Source organism: Rhinoderma darwinii, chromosome 2, assembly GCF_050947455.1.
Source record: "Rhinoderma darwinii isolate aRhiDar2 chromosome 2, aRhiDar2.hap1, whole genome shotgun sequence".
In the NCBI taxonomy this organism is placed as follows: Eukaryota; Metazoa; Chordata; class Amphibia; order Anura; family Rhinodermatidae; genus Rhinoderma; species Rhinoderma darwinii.
The window spans coordinates 428,068,719-428,087,481 of NC_134688.1; the positions used below are offsets into that span (position 1 = coordinate 428,068,719).

Below are 18,763 nucleotides of genomic sequence, written 5' to 3' on the forward strand. Positions count from 1 at the left end.
TGGGCGTCCCAGTAGTTCTTTAATGTTTATGAACCCTCTAGTGTGTTCACCATCAAGCCTGAAAATACACATACTGCAGCCATAGAGTGCACAAAGTGTAAATTAAATATTCAAGCAATTCTCTAATATAATTTTATTATCCGAATGGATGGGGCGTGATAACTATGATAGCATTTATTAGAGAATCTTATCTATTGATTTCCTCGACACAAAGTGGTAAAGTTTATATTAATCTTAAACTTTACAAAAAATTCAATGCAAGTATTGCTGGCGGCTTGTAAGCCATATAGTATAGCAGCGCTACTGTCATATAGAAGATGGACATGCTAGACACCAAAAGAACGTAGAGGTCCCACATGGTCTCCTCTCATAGCTGGAGCCTTTTACAGAATTTGGATTTTGCCCGGCAAACTTCAGCCCCCTAGGGAGTATGTACTAATATATTTCTTCAACATTTTGTAGATTTAGCACATGATTACCATTTGTTGTCTATTTACAATGTGTGACTTTTATTGTGTTTTTACTTGCTTGTGTGATAGTTTCTTGATACTAGTATCAGCGTGCTGTACAATCCTACACATGGCATGAGTACATTATAATAGCACAGCAGAATGTGACATAATGACATCTGAGATCTTTACAATACGTGAACGTGACCGGTCTAATACATGGTCACGCTCCGGTCTATACTGGCTACATACGTTCCCTGCTCTGTGTGCGCTTCTGTTAATCCATACTTGTTTTATGTTTTCTGCTAAAGAAGTATATATTGTATATTAATATTACTGTTTTTTATGTATGTAAATAGGTTTTATGCTACTTTTAAAATGCTATGCCCTAACTATTGTTCTTAAGGTGAATTCCCATTAAAGAAGTGATGACATATTGCTAGGATATGCCATCACTTCATGATCCGTGAGGGATCACCTGAACAATGGGGCAGAAATCTATACTGGACTTCACTTCTCAGCTGAAAGTAGGACTCGGTCTGCCCAGTTTTCAGACCTAAAAGTGTTCTCATTCACTGACCGCAAACGAATATACTATTGTGTGGAATTGAAACATAAAGTATATTACAAAGCTGTAAAACTTAATTTATACGGTGCTTTATTTAAAACCAAAATCGCAAATCTCCCCTACCTAAGGGTGTCTTCTTTTAGTCCACGCGGGCACGCTCCGGTCCTGGCCAGCGGTTCTTCCTGGGATCTTGTATAGGAAATAACTCGGTGAGGCTTTGAGGGTGGGGAGCTAGTTTGCTCATGAATGTTCCTGTTGTTCTTGTGCTCCAGAGCTGCGCCTACTATAACTAATGTCACAAAGTTACAACCATTGTCCGTAATTTTGGAACCGTCTTGGGTCACCTGGTCATCCACCTGCATACAACAAGCTCTTTTCACTTTCAGCTTTATTCAGTCTTGTATATGTTACGCCCATAGTCATGCCCCTGTGCCTGTAGTTATGGTTTTTACCTAAACTTTTCCAGCTTTGTTCAATGGGGAAAAAAACACCTTATAAACAACAGTGAAGAGCTTTGAAATGGTTTGCAAGAAAAACACCAAGTGACACCTTGGTCTTACAGGAGTTGTCTCACAAAGGCAACCCCTTTTGTAAAAAGAAACCAGCCAGATGATCAGCCAATGGCGCGGGTCCATCTTCGTGAACCTCCGGACATCAGCGGTTAACACTGGCTCTACCCCCTACAAATGAATGGCTGATCATATAAAACATGGATTAAAAGTGTCTGCAAGAGTCATTCTTTGGGATCAGCTCCATGCTCTGGCTCATAGAGAAAAGCACTGAGCAGGGGACCCCCTTTGACATCCATAAGCCTAAGTGGGATACAGATATTGGTTATTGTCATGAGAAACCCCCTTTAAAGAGGCTCTGTCACCACATTATAAGTACCCTATCTCCTACATAAGGAGATGGGCGCTGTAATGTAGATGACAGCAGTGCTTTTTATTTAAAAAAAACGATCTGTTTTCACCACTTTATGAGCGATTTTAGATTTATGCTAATGAGTTGCTTAATGCCCAAGTGGGCGTGTTTTTACTTTACACCAAGTGGGCGTTGTACAGGGGAGTGTATGACGCCGACCAATCAGCGTCATGCACTCCTCTCCATTCATTTAGGCAGCGCATAGGGATCCTTTTAGATCACTATGTGCTGTCTTATACTAACACATTAACGATACTGAAGTGTTTAGAAAGTGAATAGACATTCCACGGGATGTCTATTCACAATCTCTGCACTTTGTTACTGTTTCTGTGGTAGTTACAGCAGAGGACGCGTGATCTTGCGAGATTACGCTGTAAATGACAGGTTACAACGAGATTACGCTTCCTCTGCTGGAACTACCACAGACAGAGTAACGAAGTGCAGAGATTGTGAATAGACATTCCCACGCCCACTTGGTCTAAAGTAAAAACATGCCCACTTGGGCATTAAGCAACTCATTAGGATAAATCTAAAATCGCTCATAAAGTGGTGAAAACAGATCGTTTTTTATAAATAAAAAGCACTGCTGTCACCTACATTATAGCGCCCATCTCCTTATGTAGGAGACAGGGCACTTATAATGTGGTGACAGAGCCTCTTTAATAAATGATTTACTCTGTCAATTTGCTCCCTAAGCAGGCACCAGGTCACTGTCAAGGATATATACAGTATATTTTATTTCAGTCCAGTTCATAACATCATGCGTCATGCTCTTCTTTTCTCTTTGGATCAGTGATCTCCGTCTCTAGTTATTGGAGACAGACAGGCGGACGTTCTGAGGACAGGATTTGCAGTATTACTGGGGTCGTCTAAACAGGGTACATGGTTTGGTAATCTCAGTAGAGACAGCAGTTTCTGCCATTTGTTTGTCAGGATGATGTTGCATCTCTTTAAAATATACAGCCCTGCTTCCCTGTCTCCTCATTAGTCTTAATAAGCGGAACCATAAGCCGGCACTAATGTTATTTCACCGTTTTTTTATTATATTCATTAATTCTTCAGTACCAAAATCTCTATATAAATATATTGAGGTAAACCTTGTCTAAATCACAAATAAGTCTACAATTAGTTGTGAAAACAAGCAGGACTAAGGGAACACTTAAAATTGGCTTCATTTATTTCTTTGTGTTTTTTATAATTTTGATTCTGCAGTTTTTTTGGTTTTTGTTCCAAATATTTCGGCAATAGCTCAGTTCTCTGCACGGGATACTTACGTTTTTTTGCTCTCATAGAGCTGTATTCAATGTGGCCACAATCAAAAACTAGAACACATGAAGCCCTTGGCACTAATGGATTCTGGATTATTAAATGTGATGCATTATTGGACCACGATTAAAAACTATACAAAATTTGTTTGACCAAACTAAACCCTAGTCTTATGATGTGACCCCATTTGCTGACTTAATGCAGCCATCAGTGGCTGATTTTACCATTAAAGGGTCTCTTCATGACTATAATATTGATGGCCTATCCTTGGGTTAGGCCATCAATGTTCAATCGGAGGAGGTCCAGCCACCGGGGGCCCTGCAGATCAACACCAGACACAGTGAAGGGGCCACTTAATTGTGTACATAGGCACATCGGATCTCCTGTACAAGGGTAGGTCTGGTATTAGTTTATCCCATTCAAAATAAACTTTATAATAGGGCATCAATGTTAAAGGTAATATATTAGCTAAATATTTTTTTGGGTTCGGATTAAGACCAGATAGTGAAACATATATAATTTGTGATGGAATGGAAAAAAAAATCTGCAATGTCCTGTAAGTGATTATGGGTGTAGAAAAAACCAGAGGAGATCCAGCGATATAGATATCAATAGGAAAAACTAGGTTTCCACTTTATTTGAGTACAAGCTAGAAGCTTGAGAAAAACACCAGGAGGAAAAGACAAGGTGGTGATATGTGGCAATAGATAGCCTACGCGTTTCAGGCACTGGCTGTGCCCTTAATCATGGCTAAGTCGAGTGATTATGGGTGTAGCCATCTTGCTTGAGCCACTGTTAATAGCGTTCAGAGAAAGGGGAGGAGGAAAGCACTCCCCCCCCCCCCCCATCTAACCTATTGTCAATGGTGGATCCTTTATCTATATATAGGTGATACCTTTCATTGTAATCCTGTCTGTGATGGTAATGAGATGACTGGGAAGTGATCTCTACAGAACAGGAAGGGTCAGTCTATTGTGAGGCTCAGTGGCCAGAGTGAAAACTGCAAGATTTTAGGATCATTTTTTAATATACTGTAGATAATGACATAGAAAAATACATCACCAAAACATTATTTTACAATAGGTCATTTTCTGAGGACACATCCGCTTTAATGTCTTGGAGAACTTATATAAGAACAATTGAAAGGCCTCCATTAGAGCTTAAGGGCATTACGGAAAGAGCTGAGCCATGGTGACCCCTTATCCATTGAAGCCAATTCATTAAGTGCCTGCTTTTTATATTGGCAGATGAGGGTTATGGGACCCCCGATCTCCTTATAGGTGGAGGTCCTTCAGGTTAGACCTCTGTCTACAAATCCATAACATTATAGGCATTCAGTGGATCTGAAGAGGAAAATGCAAAGAAAAATGCTTTCTGCCCAAGAACCCCAGCTCTTCTAAATCTTCCCTCACTTTATGATTCAATATCACTGGGCATCATGAATGCCTATGGGGGGGTCTCGCTTGATCCATTACGAAAGAGAAGCCTTACTTTCTCAACGAAATAATAAAGGTAGCAGGACAATTCCTGTCTGGCACTTCGTAAGTTTCTTTCCAAGAATTGTAAATATATGTAAACTCCAGGACACATGATTTTCAGCCTGAGGGTCGCTTTTTGGACAAGTCCACTGTGTAGACTCTTCACAGTTTACATGTCTTGACCATCACATAGGCTTCCTGTATAGGATATACTTCCCTGGCTCGTCTTGTCTGATGTGATCCTTCTGCTGTTATCGGGGAAAAAGATGCTCACGGTTCGAGATCTCCTGCAAACTGGCAAATTAGATTCTGACGCAAGCATCATAAAACAGAGGTAAGATATTGGAAACAAGACGCAAGGGGTAAACATGCACGCAAACATTACTATTCTAGGTACAGTCCCTAAAATCCTAAAAATAATCATTCAATATAGGTCCTGGAGTCGTCTTCTGTTTCTATTCAGATGTTCTTCATTTTATTTTGCCCTTTAAGAACTGGGTGATGGCCAATATGGCCAGGGGTAGATATAGCAGTTACACCAAGTCCCTGGTGCCACTGGATCAAAGCCCTCTCTGGCACATAAGACCACACCAGTTTTACCAGTATTATATTACAGTATTATAGTATATATGGTAGGTGGGGTGCCTTGTTACAGATTTAGCTCTGAGGTTGAGGAGCTTCAAGTTACACCTCTGAATATGGCCGTCATCACTACTTCCACTTGGGTTACCCCGACATCTGAAGACAACACTGTTTATCCAGTGATTCCGTGGGATATATTCCTGCACATTTAGGCAGATCTACCATTCTGTAGTCTGGGAAACCTGTGATGCGCCTGTATTTACTGCCGTATAGGTTGTAACGATTCAAGGACTTTTTAGGATTAGTTATTAACTTTTGAAGGAATTGCCCTTTAAAAAGCATTTTCACCCAAAACTTACAATTACCTTAACCTAATAAATCTGAAGTTAGAGCAGCAGCCAAAGTTTATTAAATATGTTTCCATTACAGCGATATTGACATTTTCTATTGAGTTGCTGCGGTAATTTTTTCAAAAGTGACATCAAGTAGTGCAGCCATATTGGTTGTTCTAGAAACTGATGCTCAGTTGTTATTTTGTCACCATGTTCAATCGATAACAGTGACATTTTTATCATCCGTTGTGAGAAGATAATTCAATAGTGACAACCAATAGGGCTGTACTTCCCTTCCTGCTGTCACTTAAAAAAAAAATGGCCGCCACAACTAAATAGAAAAATGACAATATCTGTCAGGTAAAGAGACATAGTTGCCACATTTCGGCGACTGCTATCACTTCTGATTTCCTAATCTAGGGCCAGTTTAACATTTTGTGTGAAGGTGCACATTTAGGCCCCATGCACATGACCATAGAATTCGTCCGTAATTACGGACCAATTTACTTCTATTGCCCACGGACACCTTCCCGTATATTTACGGGAAAGTGTCTGTGCCATAGAAAGGCTCCGCAAAAGATAGGACATGTCCTATTTTTTACTTTTTACAGACCGGGATGCCATACTTTATAGGGGAGCACGGCCCGCAAATGCGAGCAGCCGTGCCCGTAATCACAGACCATGATTACGGGCATGGTTGTGTGCAAGGGGGCCTAACAGTCCCATAAATAGTATAATTTAATTACTCTCGTTTATACCGGATTCCTAGAAATATAAACCTTAAAGGGGTTTTCCTGGACAATATTTTGAATACGAAAACCTACCTAAAATAATCAAATATATAAAATATATGGACTTTTTCATCTCACACTATCATTCTGCCCCTTATTGGTGTGACGTGATGCACCATTCTGACGTCCTGTCAATGCAGTCTTGGTGATATACCCACATGCCTACTTTGTGCCCGGCCCTGTGCATGGTCGGGGTGTCCACTTAGCTGTGTGACCGAATGACTATAAAGGTTTTTTGTAATTATAAAACATTAAAAAAAGACTTCTGTAAAACCTCTTTAAATGTTAAGATTAAAAACTACTATCGGAGCTGTGAACTGCCGGAGTAATGTTACATTCTGCTATTCTTTTACCTTATAGGAAAAAAAAATGGGGCGATGTTAACATTTCAAACACAATATGTAGGTTATCATTTATTTATTTTATAGATTATCTATTAGTTATTTTTAGACTGTCCTGCACCATCTTTATTGTAAGAAAAAACAATTAGATCATCGGGATTTGTTGAGATGCAGCTAAAAATGAATCTGTCTAAGAAGTAATGTGTCCGTTAAGAATGGAAGCCATTTTTCGAATATGAACATAGTGTTATAGTGTCTGCGGTCCTGTACGGGGGATGCATTCACATTGGGCCCCTTGTTCTCCAATAGCTCAACATAGAGCACCCCCTTATGTCTGTCTAACATTATCCCAGTAATTGTGAGCTATGACATACATTAGTTCAGTCCCTGTAATGTAATCTAATAGACCATAGGATACTGCTTTTAAAGGCATAGTGTCCCCTTTACCTACTGGGCCCCTGTGCAGCTGCACATATATTATGTCCGCCCCAGCTTTTTCGCCATTGGGGCTCACAATCTAATTTCCCATCTCAAGCACACTTACACAATCGTGACTAATTCTCAGAAAGCCAGTTAAACTCAATATGTGTACCTGTAGAAAAACCCACACAAAGATCAGGGGGAACATGTAAACTTGCAGCGTTTTGATTCACGTTCCACCAGTTTAGCAGGGCAGCAGTGATCACCGCCACCGAGCCGCTGTGCCTCCCCGAACAACTAATAGACTAAAACTTCAGTGACTACCACATATTTAAAAAAAAATTGTTGTCCCGTTTATATGTTCATTAAGCCCCTTTTTGTCTGTTTTTACACCTTTTGTCCCTTTTTTGTCATTGTCTAGCTACCTGTTTGCTTATTGTTGCATATGTATGTAGATCTTCACATTCAGACGGCTTCTGTAGATAATGTTACTATCTGATTGTAACAGGAAGGGAATCCTCACATGAATTTAACAACTGAATTCTCTGCGTATGATCTCCCATGACACATGTGCTCTATTTTTGCAGTTATGCTGCCTGTGCAAGCTAGCAATGGGACGAACAAGGAGCCGTGGACCATAAATGAGGCCGCTGGCTGAAAACTGCGGACTTGAGCCAGTCATCCAAATCTCAGAGAGCCATATATTTCATGTTCTGTTATGTAGTAGTATTGTGTCAAAAGGGATGAGTAAATAGCAGAGGTTCAACCAATCAGCAATATGGTGTTCTGCATAATTTCTGTTGCACTGTATTTGCGACAGTGCTGCTATTTTACTAACTTTGAGTTTATTCCTCCTTATAAATATTGACAATTGTGCTAATGTAATACGGATAGTGTGTTTTTTTTTGGTCAAACACATTCTCATTTCTTTTTTGTAATATATAATGTGTATATGTAGCAATGCCATTTCCAGCCACTAGATGTCAGTGTTATAATGTCATTGGATGTCTTCTGAAATATTCCCGCTCTTTGCATTATTGCGCCGTAGATAGCACTAGTCTATGTACATCTTTGACATGTTTTTAAAAAAAAAAAAAAAAAAAAAGAAAAAAAAAAATTGTGTATTGGTGCAACTTCCTAGATACATTTTATTAAAAATTGTTTTTACTTTTTGAGATACAGCTGCTTTGTATTATGTATACAGAGCAGCTGTCACGTTCGCTAAGACCTGAATCTCTCATGTCCACGGGACTGACTGATTTGGTGACAGCGGGTCCACGCAGGATCCACCTGTCAGTGGTCACATCTAAGTTATGAACTTAGATATGATCATTAACAGCTTGATCCTGCTTGTCAGAGACACGCAGGACCCGCTGTCACTGAACCTGTCACTGCTGCTGAACTGACGGATACAGGATTCAGTGCAAGATACAGCTGCTGTGTATGCAGAATACAAGGCAGCTGTATCTCAAAAAGTTAATAATTTTTTTTAAAAATAAAATGTATTTAGGAATTCAGGGGTGTACATAGCCTTTAAAGCAAGGAGTACAGCAAGATATCTTTATTTTTTAATAATTGAGTTATGTTGGATAAGAGAAAAATTAATCTATAATTATCACCTACCTTTTGTTCATTCAATATTTTAATGTGTTCGTAATTATGCTTTAAGCTAATTTTAGCCTGTAATTGGATTTTATCCATATACATTATATTCTCCATCCTTTTATTAAGATAATGCCATTCTTGCCATAATATAGCATCTAGAATTTTAGTGTAAATCACAATTTTTCATCTAATATTTTATGGTATTTTCTTGTGAACTAAGGTGTTCATAGACAATGATCAGATGTCCCTTTGCATTTTCTTAGGCTCTATTCACATTAGTGCTAATGGGGTCTGCCAGTCTCCAGCGCTATTCTTGATGTAAAAGATAATAGAGCATTTACGGACACCATTAAATTCAATAGGGTCAATCAGGTTTCACCAGTATCTGTTTGAAAATGTATTCGGCGTAGTTGTTATAAACTGAAGCCATAACACTAGTGTGAACAAAGCATAAGCTGTGCTGAGGACTCTGGGTTTTACTGGCTGACCAGAGGATCCTTTGATGGGCCCAGGATCTGACTTGGTAATCGGACCCATACAGTTAGAGGAAGTAATTTTGAGGGCCCACGGTCAGTCTATACAGAACTTGTGCCTGTCTACTTTTAATTGCAATGTAATTTTTACTGTTATTGCACACACGCTACATATAATTAAGTATTTTAAGTTCTTTTGGAATAAATGCATAAAAATAGTTTTCTAGCAGCAAGTGACTGGCTTCCAATGGGGTTGTCCGTTTCTGGATCTTTGGGACCCTGTTATTACAGGTGTCCATTATTGTGTCAGAATTGGACCCACAGGAGGATCCTTCATTACTCTGTGAAGCCAGTCCTACCATGATCGCAGCCATAATAGGGCCCATGAGGTCTAGCAACTGAAAAAAACCTTCTATCCGAGTAAATGTCCTGACTCTGATAACAGCAGAGTTTTCAATGAAATTAAAATGGGACATGTACTCACACCTCCCAATGTTCATGCATTGTAGAGACCTCTTCTGCAGCAAATTATTTACATTAAGCCACACCATTAACCCCGCACATACTGTCCACACCCAGTTCATCCCAAACTGTATAATGCCCCCATAGTGCCTCCCCCAGTATAATGCCTTCCTAGTGCGTCCACACATACAGTATAGTGCTTCCTCACACCATATAATACTCTGTGCCCCAACACACAGTATAATGCACCCATAGTTCCTCCCCCACAAAGTATAATGCCCTCATAGTGCCTAATAAAAAATAAAATACTCCCCTAGCCCTGTTACCACGACGAACAGAGGAGATCTGCTGGTCTGTGCTATGTATGTCTCGGCAGAGATAGGCGTGATGACATCACTGCATCGTGCCTGTCTGTACCAAGCCTCTCATGGCTGGTGTTAATTAGTGAATGATGGAGCAGGGATCTGATGGCTCCTTGCTATGCCATTGGATTCAACTGTATTGCTTCCTCAGGATGTAGATGCAGTAGAAACTGGGACATGACACTGGATGCTCTCAACAGCGGGACACCGATTTAGTATCTGAGACTGTTGGGAGGCTTGTGTAGCTGGACCCCTTGGTCTCCCACTGATTTAGAATGTGATTTCATGCTAGGGCTTATTTACAGCTCACTGTCCCCTAGGCACTATGCCTAAACAAGACCTCATTAAAGATCCATTTAAAACACGCCAATTATTGTCATGATTTCTTAGTTTCTCAGCAATTGTAATCATTATTGGTCAGTTTTAAAGGAAGATCAAAGATAAAGCTATCGTTTATGGTTTTTCATAAATTGTGATGCCATAAAAATCATTATTATCGGAGACCTGATTAATACGCTAATATTGACACTTACACAAGGCATTGTTGCCTAACGCATAGCCAGGTCTCAGATCCTGGTGATCACTGGTGTGGACTCTGTTTCCCAAGACTTATATATCCTATTGGGAAATTCAGTACAATATGCTGTACCAGAATCTGCAATCTGTATACATAGATTAGCCCTACCTGCAAATAATAATAATAAATACAGTATCTAAATATTACTACCTTACAGTGAATAAATAAGACTGCCATACCATGACTGTTTAACACTACTGTACTGTGACTACATAACACCACCATACTGTAACTAAATAACACCAGCATAGTGTGATTAAAGAACATCACCATGAAACGATTGGATAACGCCACCATGTAGTGATGGGATAATAACACCTGATGCTGAATAAAAAAGAAACTACACAAGTACTGAAATTACCACCATACTGAGACTGAATCAAGACAGTGGTCATATACCACATAGGCGGTCTGTAGAGTATCACCACACTGCAGACTGGACAAACTAGATTAGATGCAGTCAAAATAAACAATTACATCCAGTGACTCAAAAGTAACGTATTCTCTGATTTGGAGTCGTTCGCTTTCCCAGTCTTTTCCATCTGGCCCAGGCGGCCATGATGACTTATTCCAGCTACGAGTCGCCTCTACAGTTTGCCATATAGACCTCTCCGGCTCTATGCTTTCCCAGCACATCCTCCTCCTCTACAGGAACTCTTGCCCTGAGTTAATAGAGGGGGGGGGGGTCCTCTTTTCAGGATCCTCATCTCTTGGTCAGAGTGGAGAGCGGTTACAAAGAGCCACCCTCCCTGTGGAGGACCTGTCTTATTCTGGTTTACATTGACAACTCATTGATTTGAATAAGAACTGTGTATTACTTAACTTCCCCTGTGGGGGCGCTGAAGGGAAATTGACTCTAACTGCCAGGTTTCCACACAGATAACAGCTGATCACGGGGGGATCTCAGTGGGGGGGGGGGACACTTTATGATTGTTAAGGGTCACTTCTAACAAAAAGGTATTGTCCAAAGCGGAGAACCTCTTTAACAGGTATAACAATTGAATGGATATATATTAGGAAGGAACTAGGAACGGTTGTATGGGAATATATTGAGGAGTCATTGAGATGGCAATTGCTGGTGAGGGCTTACTATGTCTATATTACGATCCACCAATTTGTAACCATTCTGTAATACTACCATTGAGGAGGTGGGGTGGAATGCAAAGTTATTTATTTCTGACCGCTTTCTAAATTTAGCATTTTAACACTGACATTTTCAAAAATCCAAATTTTTGGAAAATCTTTTATTTAGTAAAATCTTTTTGAAAATTGATTTGAGATTTCTTATAAAGCCATTCTTTTGTGAGGGACATTTGAGGTAAAATGCAAAGGAAAAAGGGTGGTGCCCATGGCATCCTAAAAATCAGAGTTTTCAATGGAAATGCCACCACTTTCTTTACATCGGTACTCTTAAATGTATTCCAGACATATTTGTGAAACGAATGTATTTTTAAGAAGTGCTTAAAGACTGAAAAAGTGTTTGTAAGCTGCCAATTTCCCTGTTTTCTTGGCAGCAAGAAAATTGTTATGCAAATGACATTTTCCTACACAAATAAAGTATCTGAAGTATATTATTCTTTTGTTTTTATTACAATGGATATTAGCCGTTAATAAAGCAGATGGGATTAAGGCGGGATTCACACGACCGGGTCGTTCCCGAGCCCGAGTGTCGGCCGGTTTGCATTAAGTTTTGCATCCGTGCCTGGCAGATGCGGACAGTGACATCAGCGGCAACTCCTGAAGGGGAATCCCCATGTGTTCGGGGATTCCGCTTCAGGAGTTTCCCCTGATGTCACTGCCCAGATATGGACAGAGACATTAAGCGCTCTGTCCAGGAGCGGAATCCCCGAACACACGGGGATTCCGCTCCTTCAAGGAGCTAAAGTGCGGCTAGCACATAGCAGAGCGGGGAGATACCTCCCCGCTCTGCTATAGTGGCGTCGCTACAGTAGTAGCAGCCACAGCAGCAGCTGCTAGCGGCGCCATGGAAGGTGTCGCTGGGCCAGGGTGCTTTTCAAGCAGGGGAAGGGAGCCAGCGCAGCGCTCCCTTCCACCTGCTGTACACCCCGGCCCTGCCACACAGTGTACAGCGATGCCATTCGTCAGAATGGCATCAACTCCTCCTCACATGCACTCTGCGCTGTGAGGAGGAGGAGATAGAGCGCAAGCTCCGGAAAACCCGGACATCACTCGGGACACATCCCGGTGATGGCCGTGTATTACCCGGCCCCATAGACTTCTATGGGAGCCGGGCGGCAGGGTACCCGGGCGAAGATAGAGCATGTCCTATTTTTTGACGGCCGGTTTTCCCTGCCGTCAAAAAATCGGTCGTGTGAATAGCCCCATTAGGGGTCTATTATTCCTAATGCAGCCGGGTGCCGGCCGATTTGTGAACGGCCGGCACCCGGCCGGGAAACCCTGCCGTGTGAATGAGGCCTTAGTGATCTTTCAGTCCTTTTTTTTTTTAATTTTTTTTTTGTTTAATGAAAAACTTGGTTTTCAGAGAAAACATATGGACTTGTAGCTGGTATGATGGCGATTTATTATTTACAGTGGAAGATCTATTCGCAGGCCATGGCTTTTGCAAGAGAGAACATAGTTTGTTTTTTTAAATGATAACTCGACATGAAACAGAACATCTTGGGATGACATTAAACACTCTGTGTTTAAGTGCATTTCAAAGTAAGGAAACTTTTATAGCATCAAGTCCCAGGACAGAATATTTGTATTATAATATTTAGTGAAGAAAACGCTCTTGGGCTCTATTCACACGACCGGGTCTGAGTGTTGGCCGATAAAAACGGCAGTTTTTGTCCGTTCTTCTGGGCCGTTTTGCATCATTTCCGTTCCCGGCTGTGTTTCCGTTTTTAAGGGCCAATTTTGACCCGTTTTGCATCAATTTTTTTTCCCTGTCCATTTCAAAAACTGATGGATTTCATTTGTACATTTTTTGCCATACAATTCCATCTGTAGATAATGGCACACACTGCCCTCTGTAGGTAGTGCCACACAGCCCCACTTGTATGTAGTGCCACACAGCCCCCCTTGTAGGTAGTGCCACAGGCCCCCCCTTGCAGGTAGTGCCACACAGGCCCCCCCCTTGTAGGTAGTGCCACACAGGACCCCCCCCTGTAGGTAGTGCCACACAGGCCCCCCCCCTGTAGGTAGTGCCACACAGGCCCCCCCCTGTAGGTAGTGCCACACAGGCCCCCCCTGTAGGTAGTGCCACACAGGCCCCCCCTGTAGGTAGTGCCACACAGGCCCCCCCCTGTAGGTAGTGCCACACAGCCCCCCCTGTAGGTAGTGCCACACAGCCCCCCCGTGTAGGTAGTACTACACAGCCACTTTTTACATAGCACCCCCCCATAGATGGCACCCCCCTACCTTCCTGTAGCGCCACTGTAGGGGACCGTTCCAGGAGAAGTCCCTGACTTCAATGTCCATATATGGAGAGTGAAGTCAGGAACGTCTCCCGGATCTGAATCACCGGCCACAGCGCCGGGGATTCCGATTCAGATGTCCCTGACATCACTGTGTCCATATATGGACAGTGAAGTCAGGGACTTCTCCTGGAGCGGAAACACTGGCCACGGCGCCGGGGATTCCGCTTCGGAGTAGGGGACCGCTCCAGGAGAAGTCCCTGACGTGACTGTCCATATATGGACAGTGAAGTTAGGGACTTCTCCTGGGGTGGAATCCCCGGCCACAGCTTCAGCAACGATGTGGCCGGGGGTTAGCGATTTCCGCTCCTACAGGGAGCAAAAAAATACCCTCCTCCTCCTCACATGCACTTCGCACTGTGAGGAGGGGAATAGAGCGAGCGGCAGAGAGCTCGGTTGTCACTTGGATCACATCCGAGTGACAGCCGTGCTTTACATGGCCCTATAGACTTCTATGGGAGCCGTGCGGCCGGGGGAATGGCCGAAAATAGGGCATGCTCCATCTTTTAACGGCCCGTTTACCGGGCCGTCAAAAAATTAGCCGTGTGAATAGCCCAATTTGGGGTCTATTGTTCCTACCGCGGCTGTGACACGGGCCGGCCGGGAGTCCCTTTCGTGTGAATAAAGCCTTAGGCCAGTTTTAAATGGCTGTATTGCAGCCGCATTTTAGTGTTAGTACTATGACTGCACCCCCTCTACCAGCTTCTACGGAACTGTATTTAGATCACCCTTCGGTTTTATAGTGACTTAACGGACGAGTGTCGCAGAATTTATTTTTTTTTATGTCAAATTGCTTTTAGTGTTTTATTTAAAAAAATATATTTGTGTGTTTGTGTTTTACTTTTTTTTATTTTTTCACTTTTTCTTGTCTATGGGGGCTGCCATTTTTTTTTCCATCTCTGTATGTGTCGATTAACGACACATACAGACATGGAATACGGCACATACAGCCCCATAGTGAATGCGAACGGGGCCCGTTCCATCCACTATGCTGTACGCCGTCTGTGTGGGAACGGCGCATGCGCCGCTCCCACACAGGCCAAATTGAAGGTCTTCGGCCGAGCGACGTCCGGCGCCATTTTCTTGTGGACCGGAAGCCGCGGCCGAACAGTAAGATTACTACTTCCGGTCGCGGCTTCCGGACTTGTGCACTTGGAGCGGAGGGAGCGGTGGCGGCAGGAGCAGGTAAGTTAGGTCTGTGTATGTACGTGTTTTACTGTGTGTTTACTACTGTATGTAAACCTACTACACTGTGTGTTAGCTCAAAAAATGGCGACACAGTGTAGTAGGTTTGACCGTTCAATCCCCTCCTTTCTCCTGGCACTAGCCAGGATAAAGGAGGGGGGATTCTGTGAGCTCACTAGAGCGAGTGAGTTTTCTCAAATTTTGCAGCATAAAGCAATGTGGTTGCTTTACCACATGCCAATGCTGCAATTTTGGGAATTGCTCCATCTAGTGACCAGCACTGGGAAATGTTATAAATTAGAATCTAATTTATAATATTTCTTGACTCGTGGAAAAATGTAAAAAATTAGAACACTGTTTAATCACTTATACACTAACTGTTTAACAAAAAAAAAAAAAAACACATTACCTTTAAGCTCAATTCAATAGAATCGCAGGGGGTTAGGGTGTTGTAGCTGTAAGGCCCCATGCACATGACCTAATTTTGATCCACAATTACAGGCCAGTAATTGCGGATCAAAGTACGGATTCATTTGTTTCTATTGCCCAAGGACATCTTCCCGTTTATTTACGGGAATGTATCCGGGCCGTAGAAGGCATTCGCAAAAAATAAGACGTCCTATTTTTTTTATTTTTTTGTTTTACATTATACATTTTACATTATAGCAAGTTTAGCCATTGATATACCAGGTCAAAACCTGCTCTAATCGAAGAAAGGTTCTCTACCTGAATTGTGCTATATTTTAAGGTGTCATATCCTAATTTCAGAATGGTTGTCTGTATTGGTAATTGTTCTTCACCAGGATGGAGTTGTATAGTATCCACCAAGTAGGCTCATGCCCCGGGTTGGAACATAACGGCATCTATTGTACATAGAATGCAAGACTCCAAAAAAAATTCCGGAAACTACTGTAACAGACAAATGTACTGTATTTTAATAACTGTACTTGCATCAGTCATATGATGTAGTCACTGGCTTAGGTTTACAAATAGCGAACTCTAGTGCATAAATTTCTAAATAGATTTACAGTTTTTGGCACGGACTTATCATTTGTTAATATTGCTTTATGAAAGAGTATTAGATGTTGTAATCCGAGACAAGTTTGGTTGCAAAGTCTAACCTAGAAGTAGTAATTATGGAAATAATTGGGAAGTAGTTAAATATTTAAAGGGGCTGTCCAGGCACAGGGCGGTTTTTCATACGAATGACCTATCCACAGGTTGTCATCATAAAACGTTAGTTATCACTCCATATTGCTTTATTCAAATAAATCAATTTTTGCATATTGACCTAAGGAGTGCTTGAGTTTACCTCTTAAATATAGACAACCTGCGGAGTACCACAGATTTTGATCTTTATCAGTATATGATCGTGGGGGTTCGACACCCGGACCCCGCACGGATCAGCTGTTCTGGCTGCCTCCAGGCACCGGACATTTTTCAGTGGTTGTTGCCGGAAGCAGATGGCTCTGACCACTGTATAGCGGCTGTGCTGGGTTACTGCAGCTCTGCTCCTATTTACTTGAATAGGATCAGAGCTGCAGCACGGCTGGTGTACTATGACTGGAGCCATCTGCTTCAGACACAGACCACTGCATAACTTTCAGTGCCCGGAGGCATCCAGAACAGCTCATCGGTGCCCCCATTGTTCATATACTTATCACCTATCCTGTGGATATCAATTAAAGGGGTTGTCTTATTATAGACTACCTATTTCATATGAGAGCCATTGTGGTGATCAGGGGATTGCCAAGGGTCCGACCCCCAAGACATCTGGCAAATAGCTGATTTTCGCCAGAAAGAAATTGCTGCAAATTAGGAATTTCTTGATGCAAGGCATGCTGTATTATGGAGGTATTCCACCATAAAAACATGGCTTCTAGGTGAGAATATGGTGCCATATGGAGTGTCTATGGCTCAATGATACAGAATAATTGTGCTTCCATACATGCAAAACTGGGTGCATGGGCCCTAGCTGTTGAATCACAAAAAAAACCTCAGAAGTGCAGTAATATCCTACGAGCCAAAATGGCTTTAAATGAGTGACCTTATTTCTTCGCACTAGCACTATACTAGACATCTGTCTGTTCTGCAATATGATTGTATTTTATTTTTTAATAGTTAACCTGATTTCCTTGAATTAAGGTTTGGGTCATTCAGGAAGAACTGGGATGTCCGCCAGTTGTGCAAGGACTGGATCGTAATGACATTAAATGCCATACCGATGTTCTATGATGATGTCTGTAGAGAGTGTGGAGCTTTTATTTGTCCAGTCTGTGTCAGACCTCAGAATGAAGGACACCACAGTAAACTCTCTCCAGAATTAGGTCTACTAAGGAAACGGGCGCCCTATTTATAACACTGGTGTCTTAAAAGCTGTCATTATAAGCAACCAGCTATCTGCCAAGAGAAATACTACTAATGAAATTGTTGGCATCCTCCGAGCTGAATCATTCACATAACTAGCCAATACAGCGTTAAGTATTTTTAATGTTTAGTTTTTTTGGCTTGAATGTTGTGGTCTTTATACTTTTTGCTTTTCTTTGCTTTTTCTTTTCACGGAGTTGCTAGTGAAAGAAAGTTTCTTTGAAAAGAAGAATGCATTGAAGAATTAGTATTCTTTTTGGAGTGTAGTTTGTCAATTTAGCCAGGTATTAGTTCACATCGGTCACCAGGATTTCTTGATATCTGTGGATTTTTATGGGACTGCAGATAAACCTACTGATCTATATACACAAGAAATTATCAATGTGCACAAATTAAACAGCGCATTGATTTTTTTATATATATATATATATACTCTGCTATATTGCTGTGTGTGCTTGTAATTGGGAAAATGTAGTTGTGAGCCCCATAGGTGACTGCATTTTCTGTATGGCTCTATGAAATATTGCTGGCACATGATAAATAATGACGACTTCCCACAGGGGCTCTTTGTGTTGTGGCTGTCACTGGGAATTATTCGCCATAGCAATTTATATTTTGCTAGAGGCCACAGACCCTTAATTCAAGTACACCTTAAATTGGACCTGTGGCTGCAAATTCCTAGAAAGCACCCCCCCACCCCCACCCTTCAGGGCAGTGATTGACAGGCTGCTTTGTATACATGCATATACAGCGTCTTGTCAGTCACTGCAGGGAGAGATGGGGGGAGCGATCCACTCAGTAATACACCGGACTCATAAGTTTGAGTCCGGTTTATTTTTTCAGTGCTCCTTAACAACTGCGCCTTGAACAAAAATATGATAACCAGAAATAATAAGTGTTCCTGGAATGCATTTTATTAACACAAATCTAGTGTATCATGGCTAGAATGGTTGCTCAGGTACCTATGACCCATGTATCAGCATGACAAACTCTTCTGAAAATAAAACGATCATGGCAATCAGCTGTTCGCTGCAGCTCAGGCTTCCGATGTTAAAAGCCGTCTCCCTCCCTTACATTAACCCTGCACAAGCCGCTGCGGGGGAAGGTAGTAAAACCTGTTGGGAGCTACTATTCGTAACTCTCT

General features: G+C 41.8%; 1 protein-coding gene across 4 annotated transcripts in view; it reads left to right on the top strand.

The window, feature by feature from the left end:
• The window catches only part of SPECC1 (sperm antigen with calponin homology and coiled-coil domains 1), a 371,633-nt gene that overhangs the window by 248,648 nt on the left and 104,222 nt on the right, over positions 1-18,763 (top strand). The window contains exon 8 of one of the 4 annotated variants that reach the window (XM_075854364.1): positions 7,736-12,188. The exons of the other annotated variants lie outside the window; for them this stretch is intronic. Within the exon in view, the coding sequence (XP_075710479.1) occupies positions 7,736-7,757 (22 nt within the window). The 3' untranslated portion in view covers positions 7,758-12,188. Of the gene's footprint in view, positions 1-7,735; positions 12,189-18,763 lie in introns of those variants that run through there. 4 annotated transcript variants of the gene reach the window in all.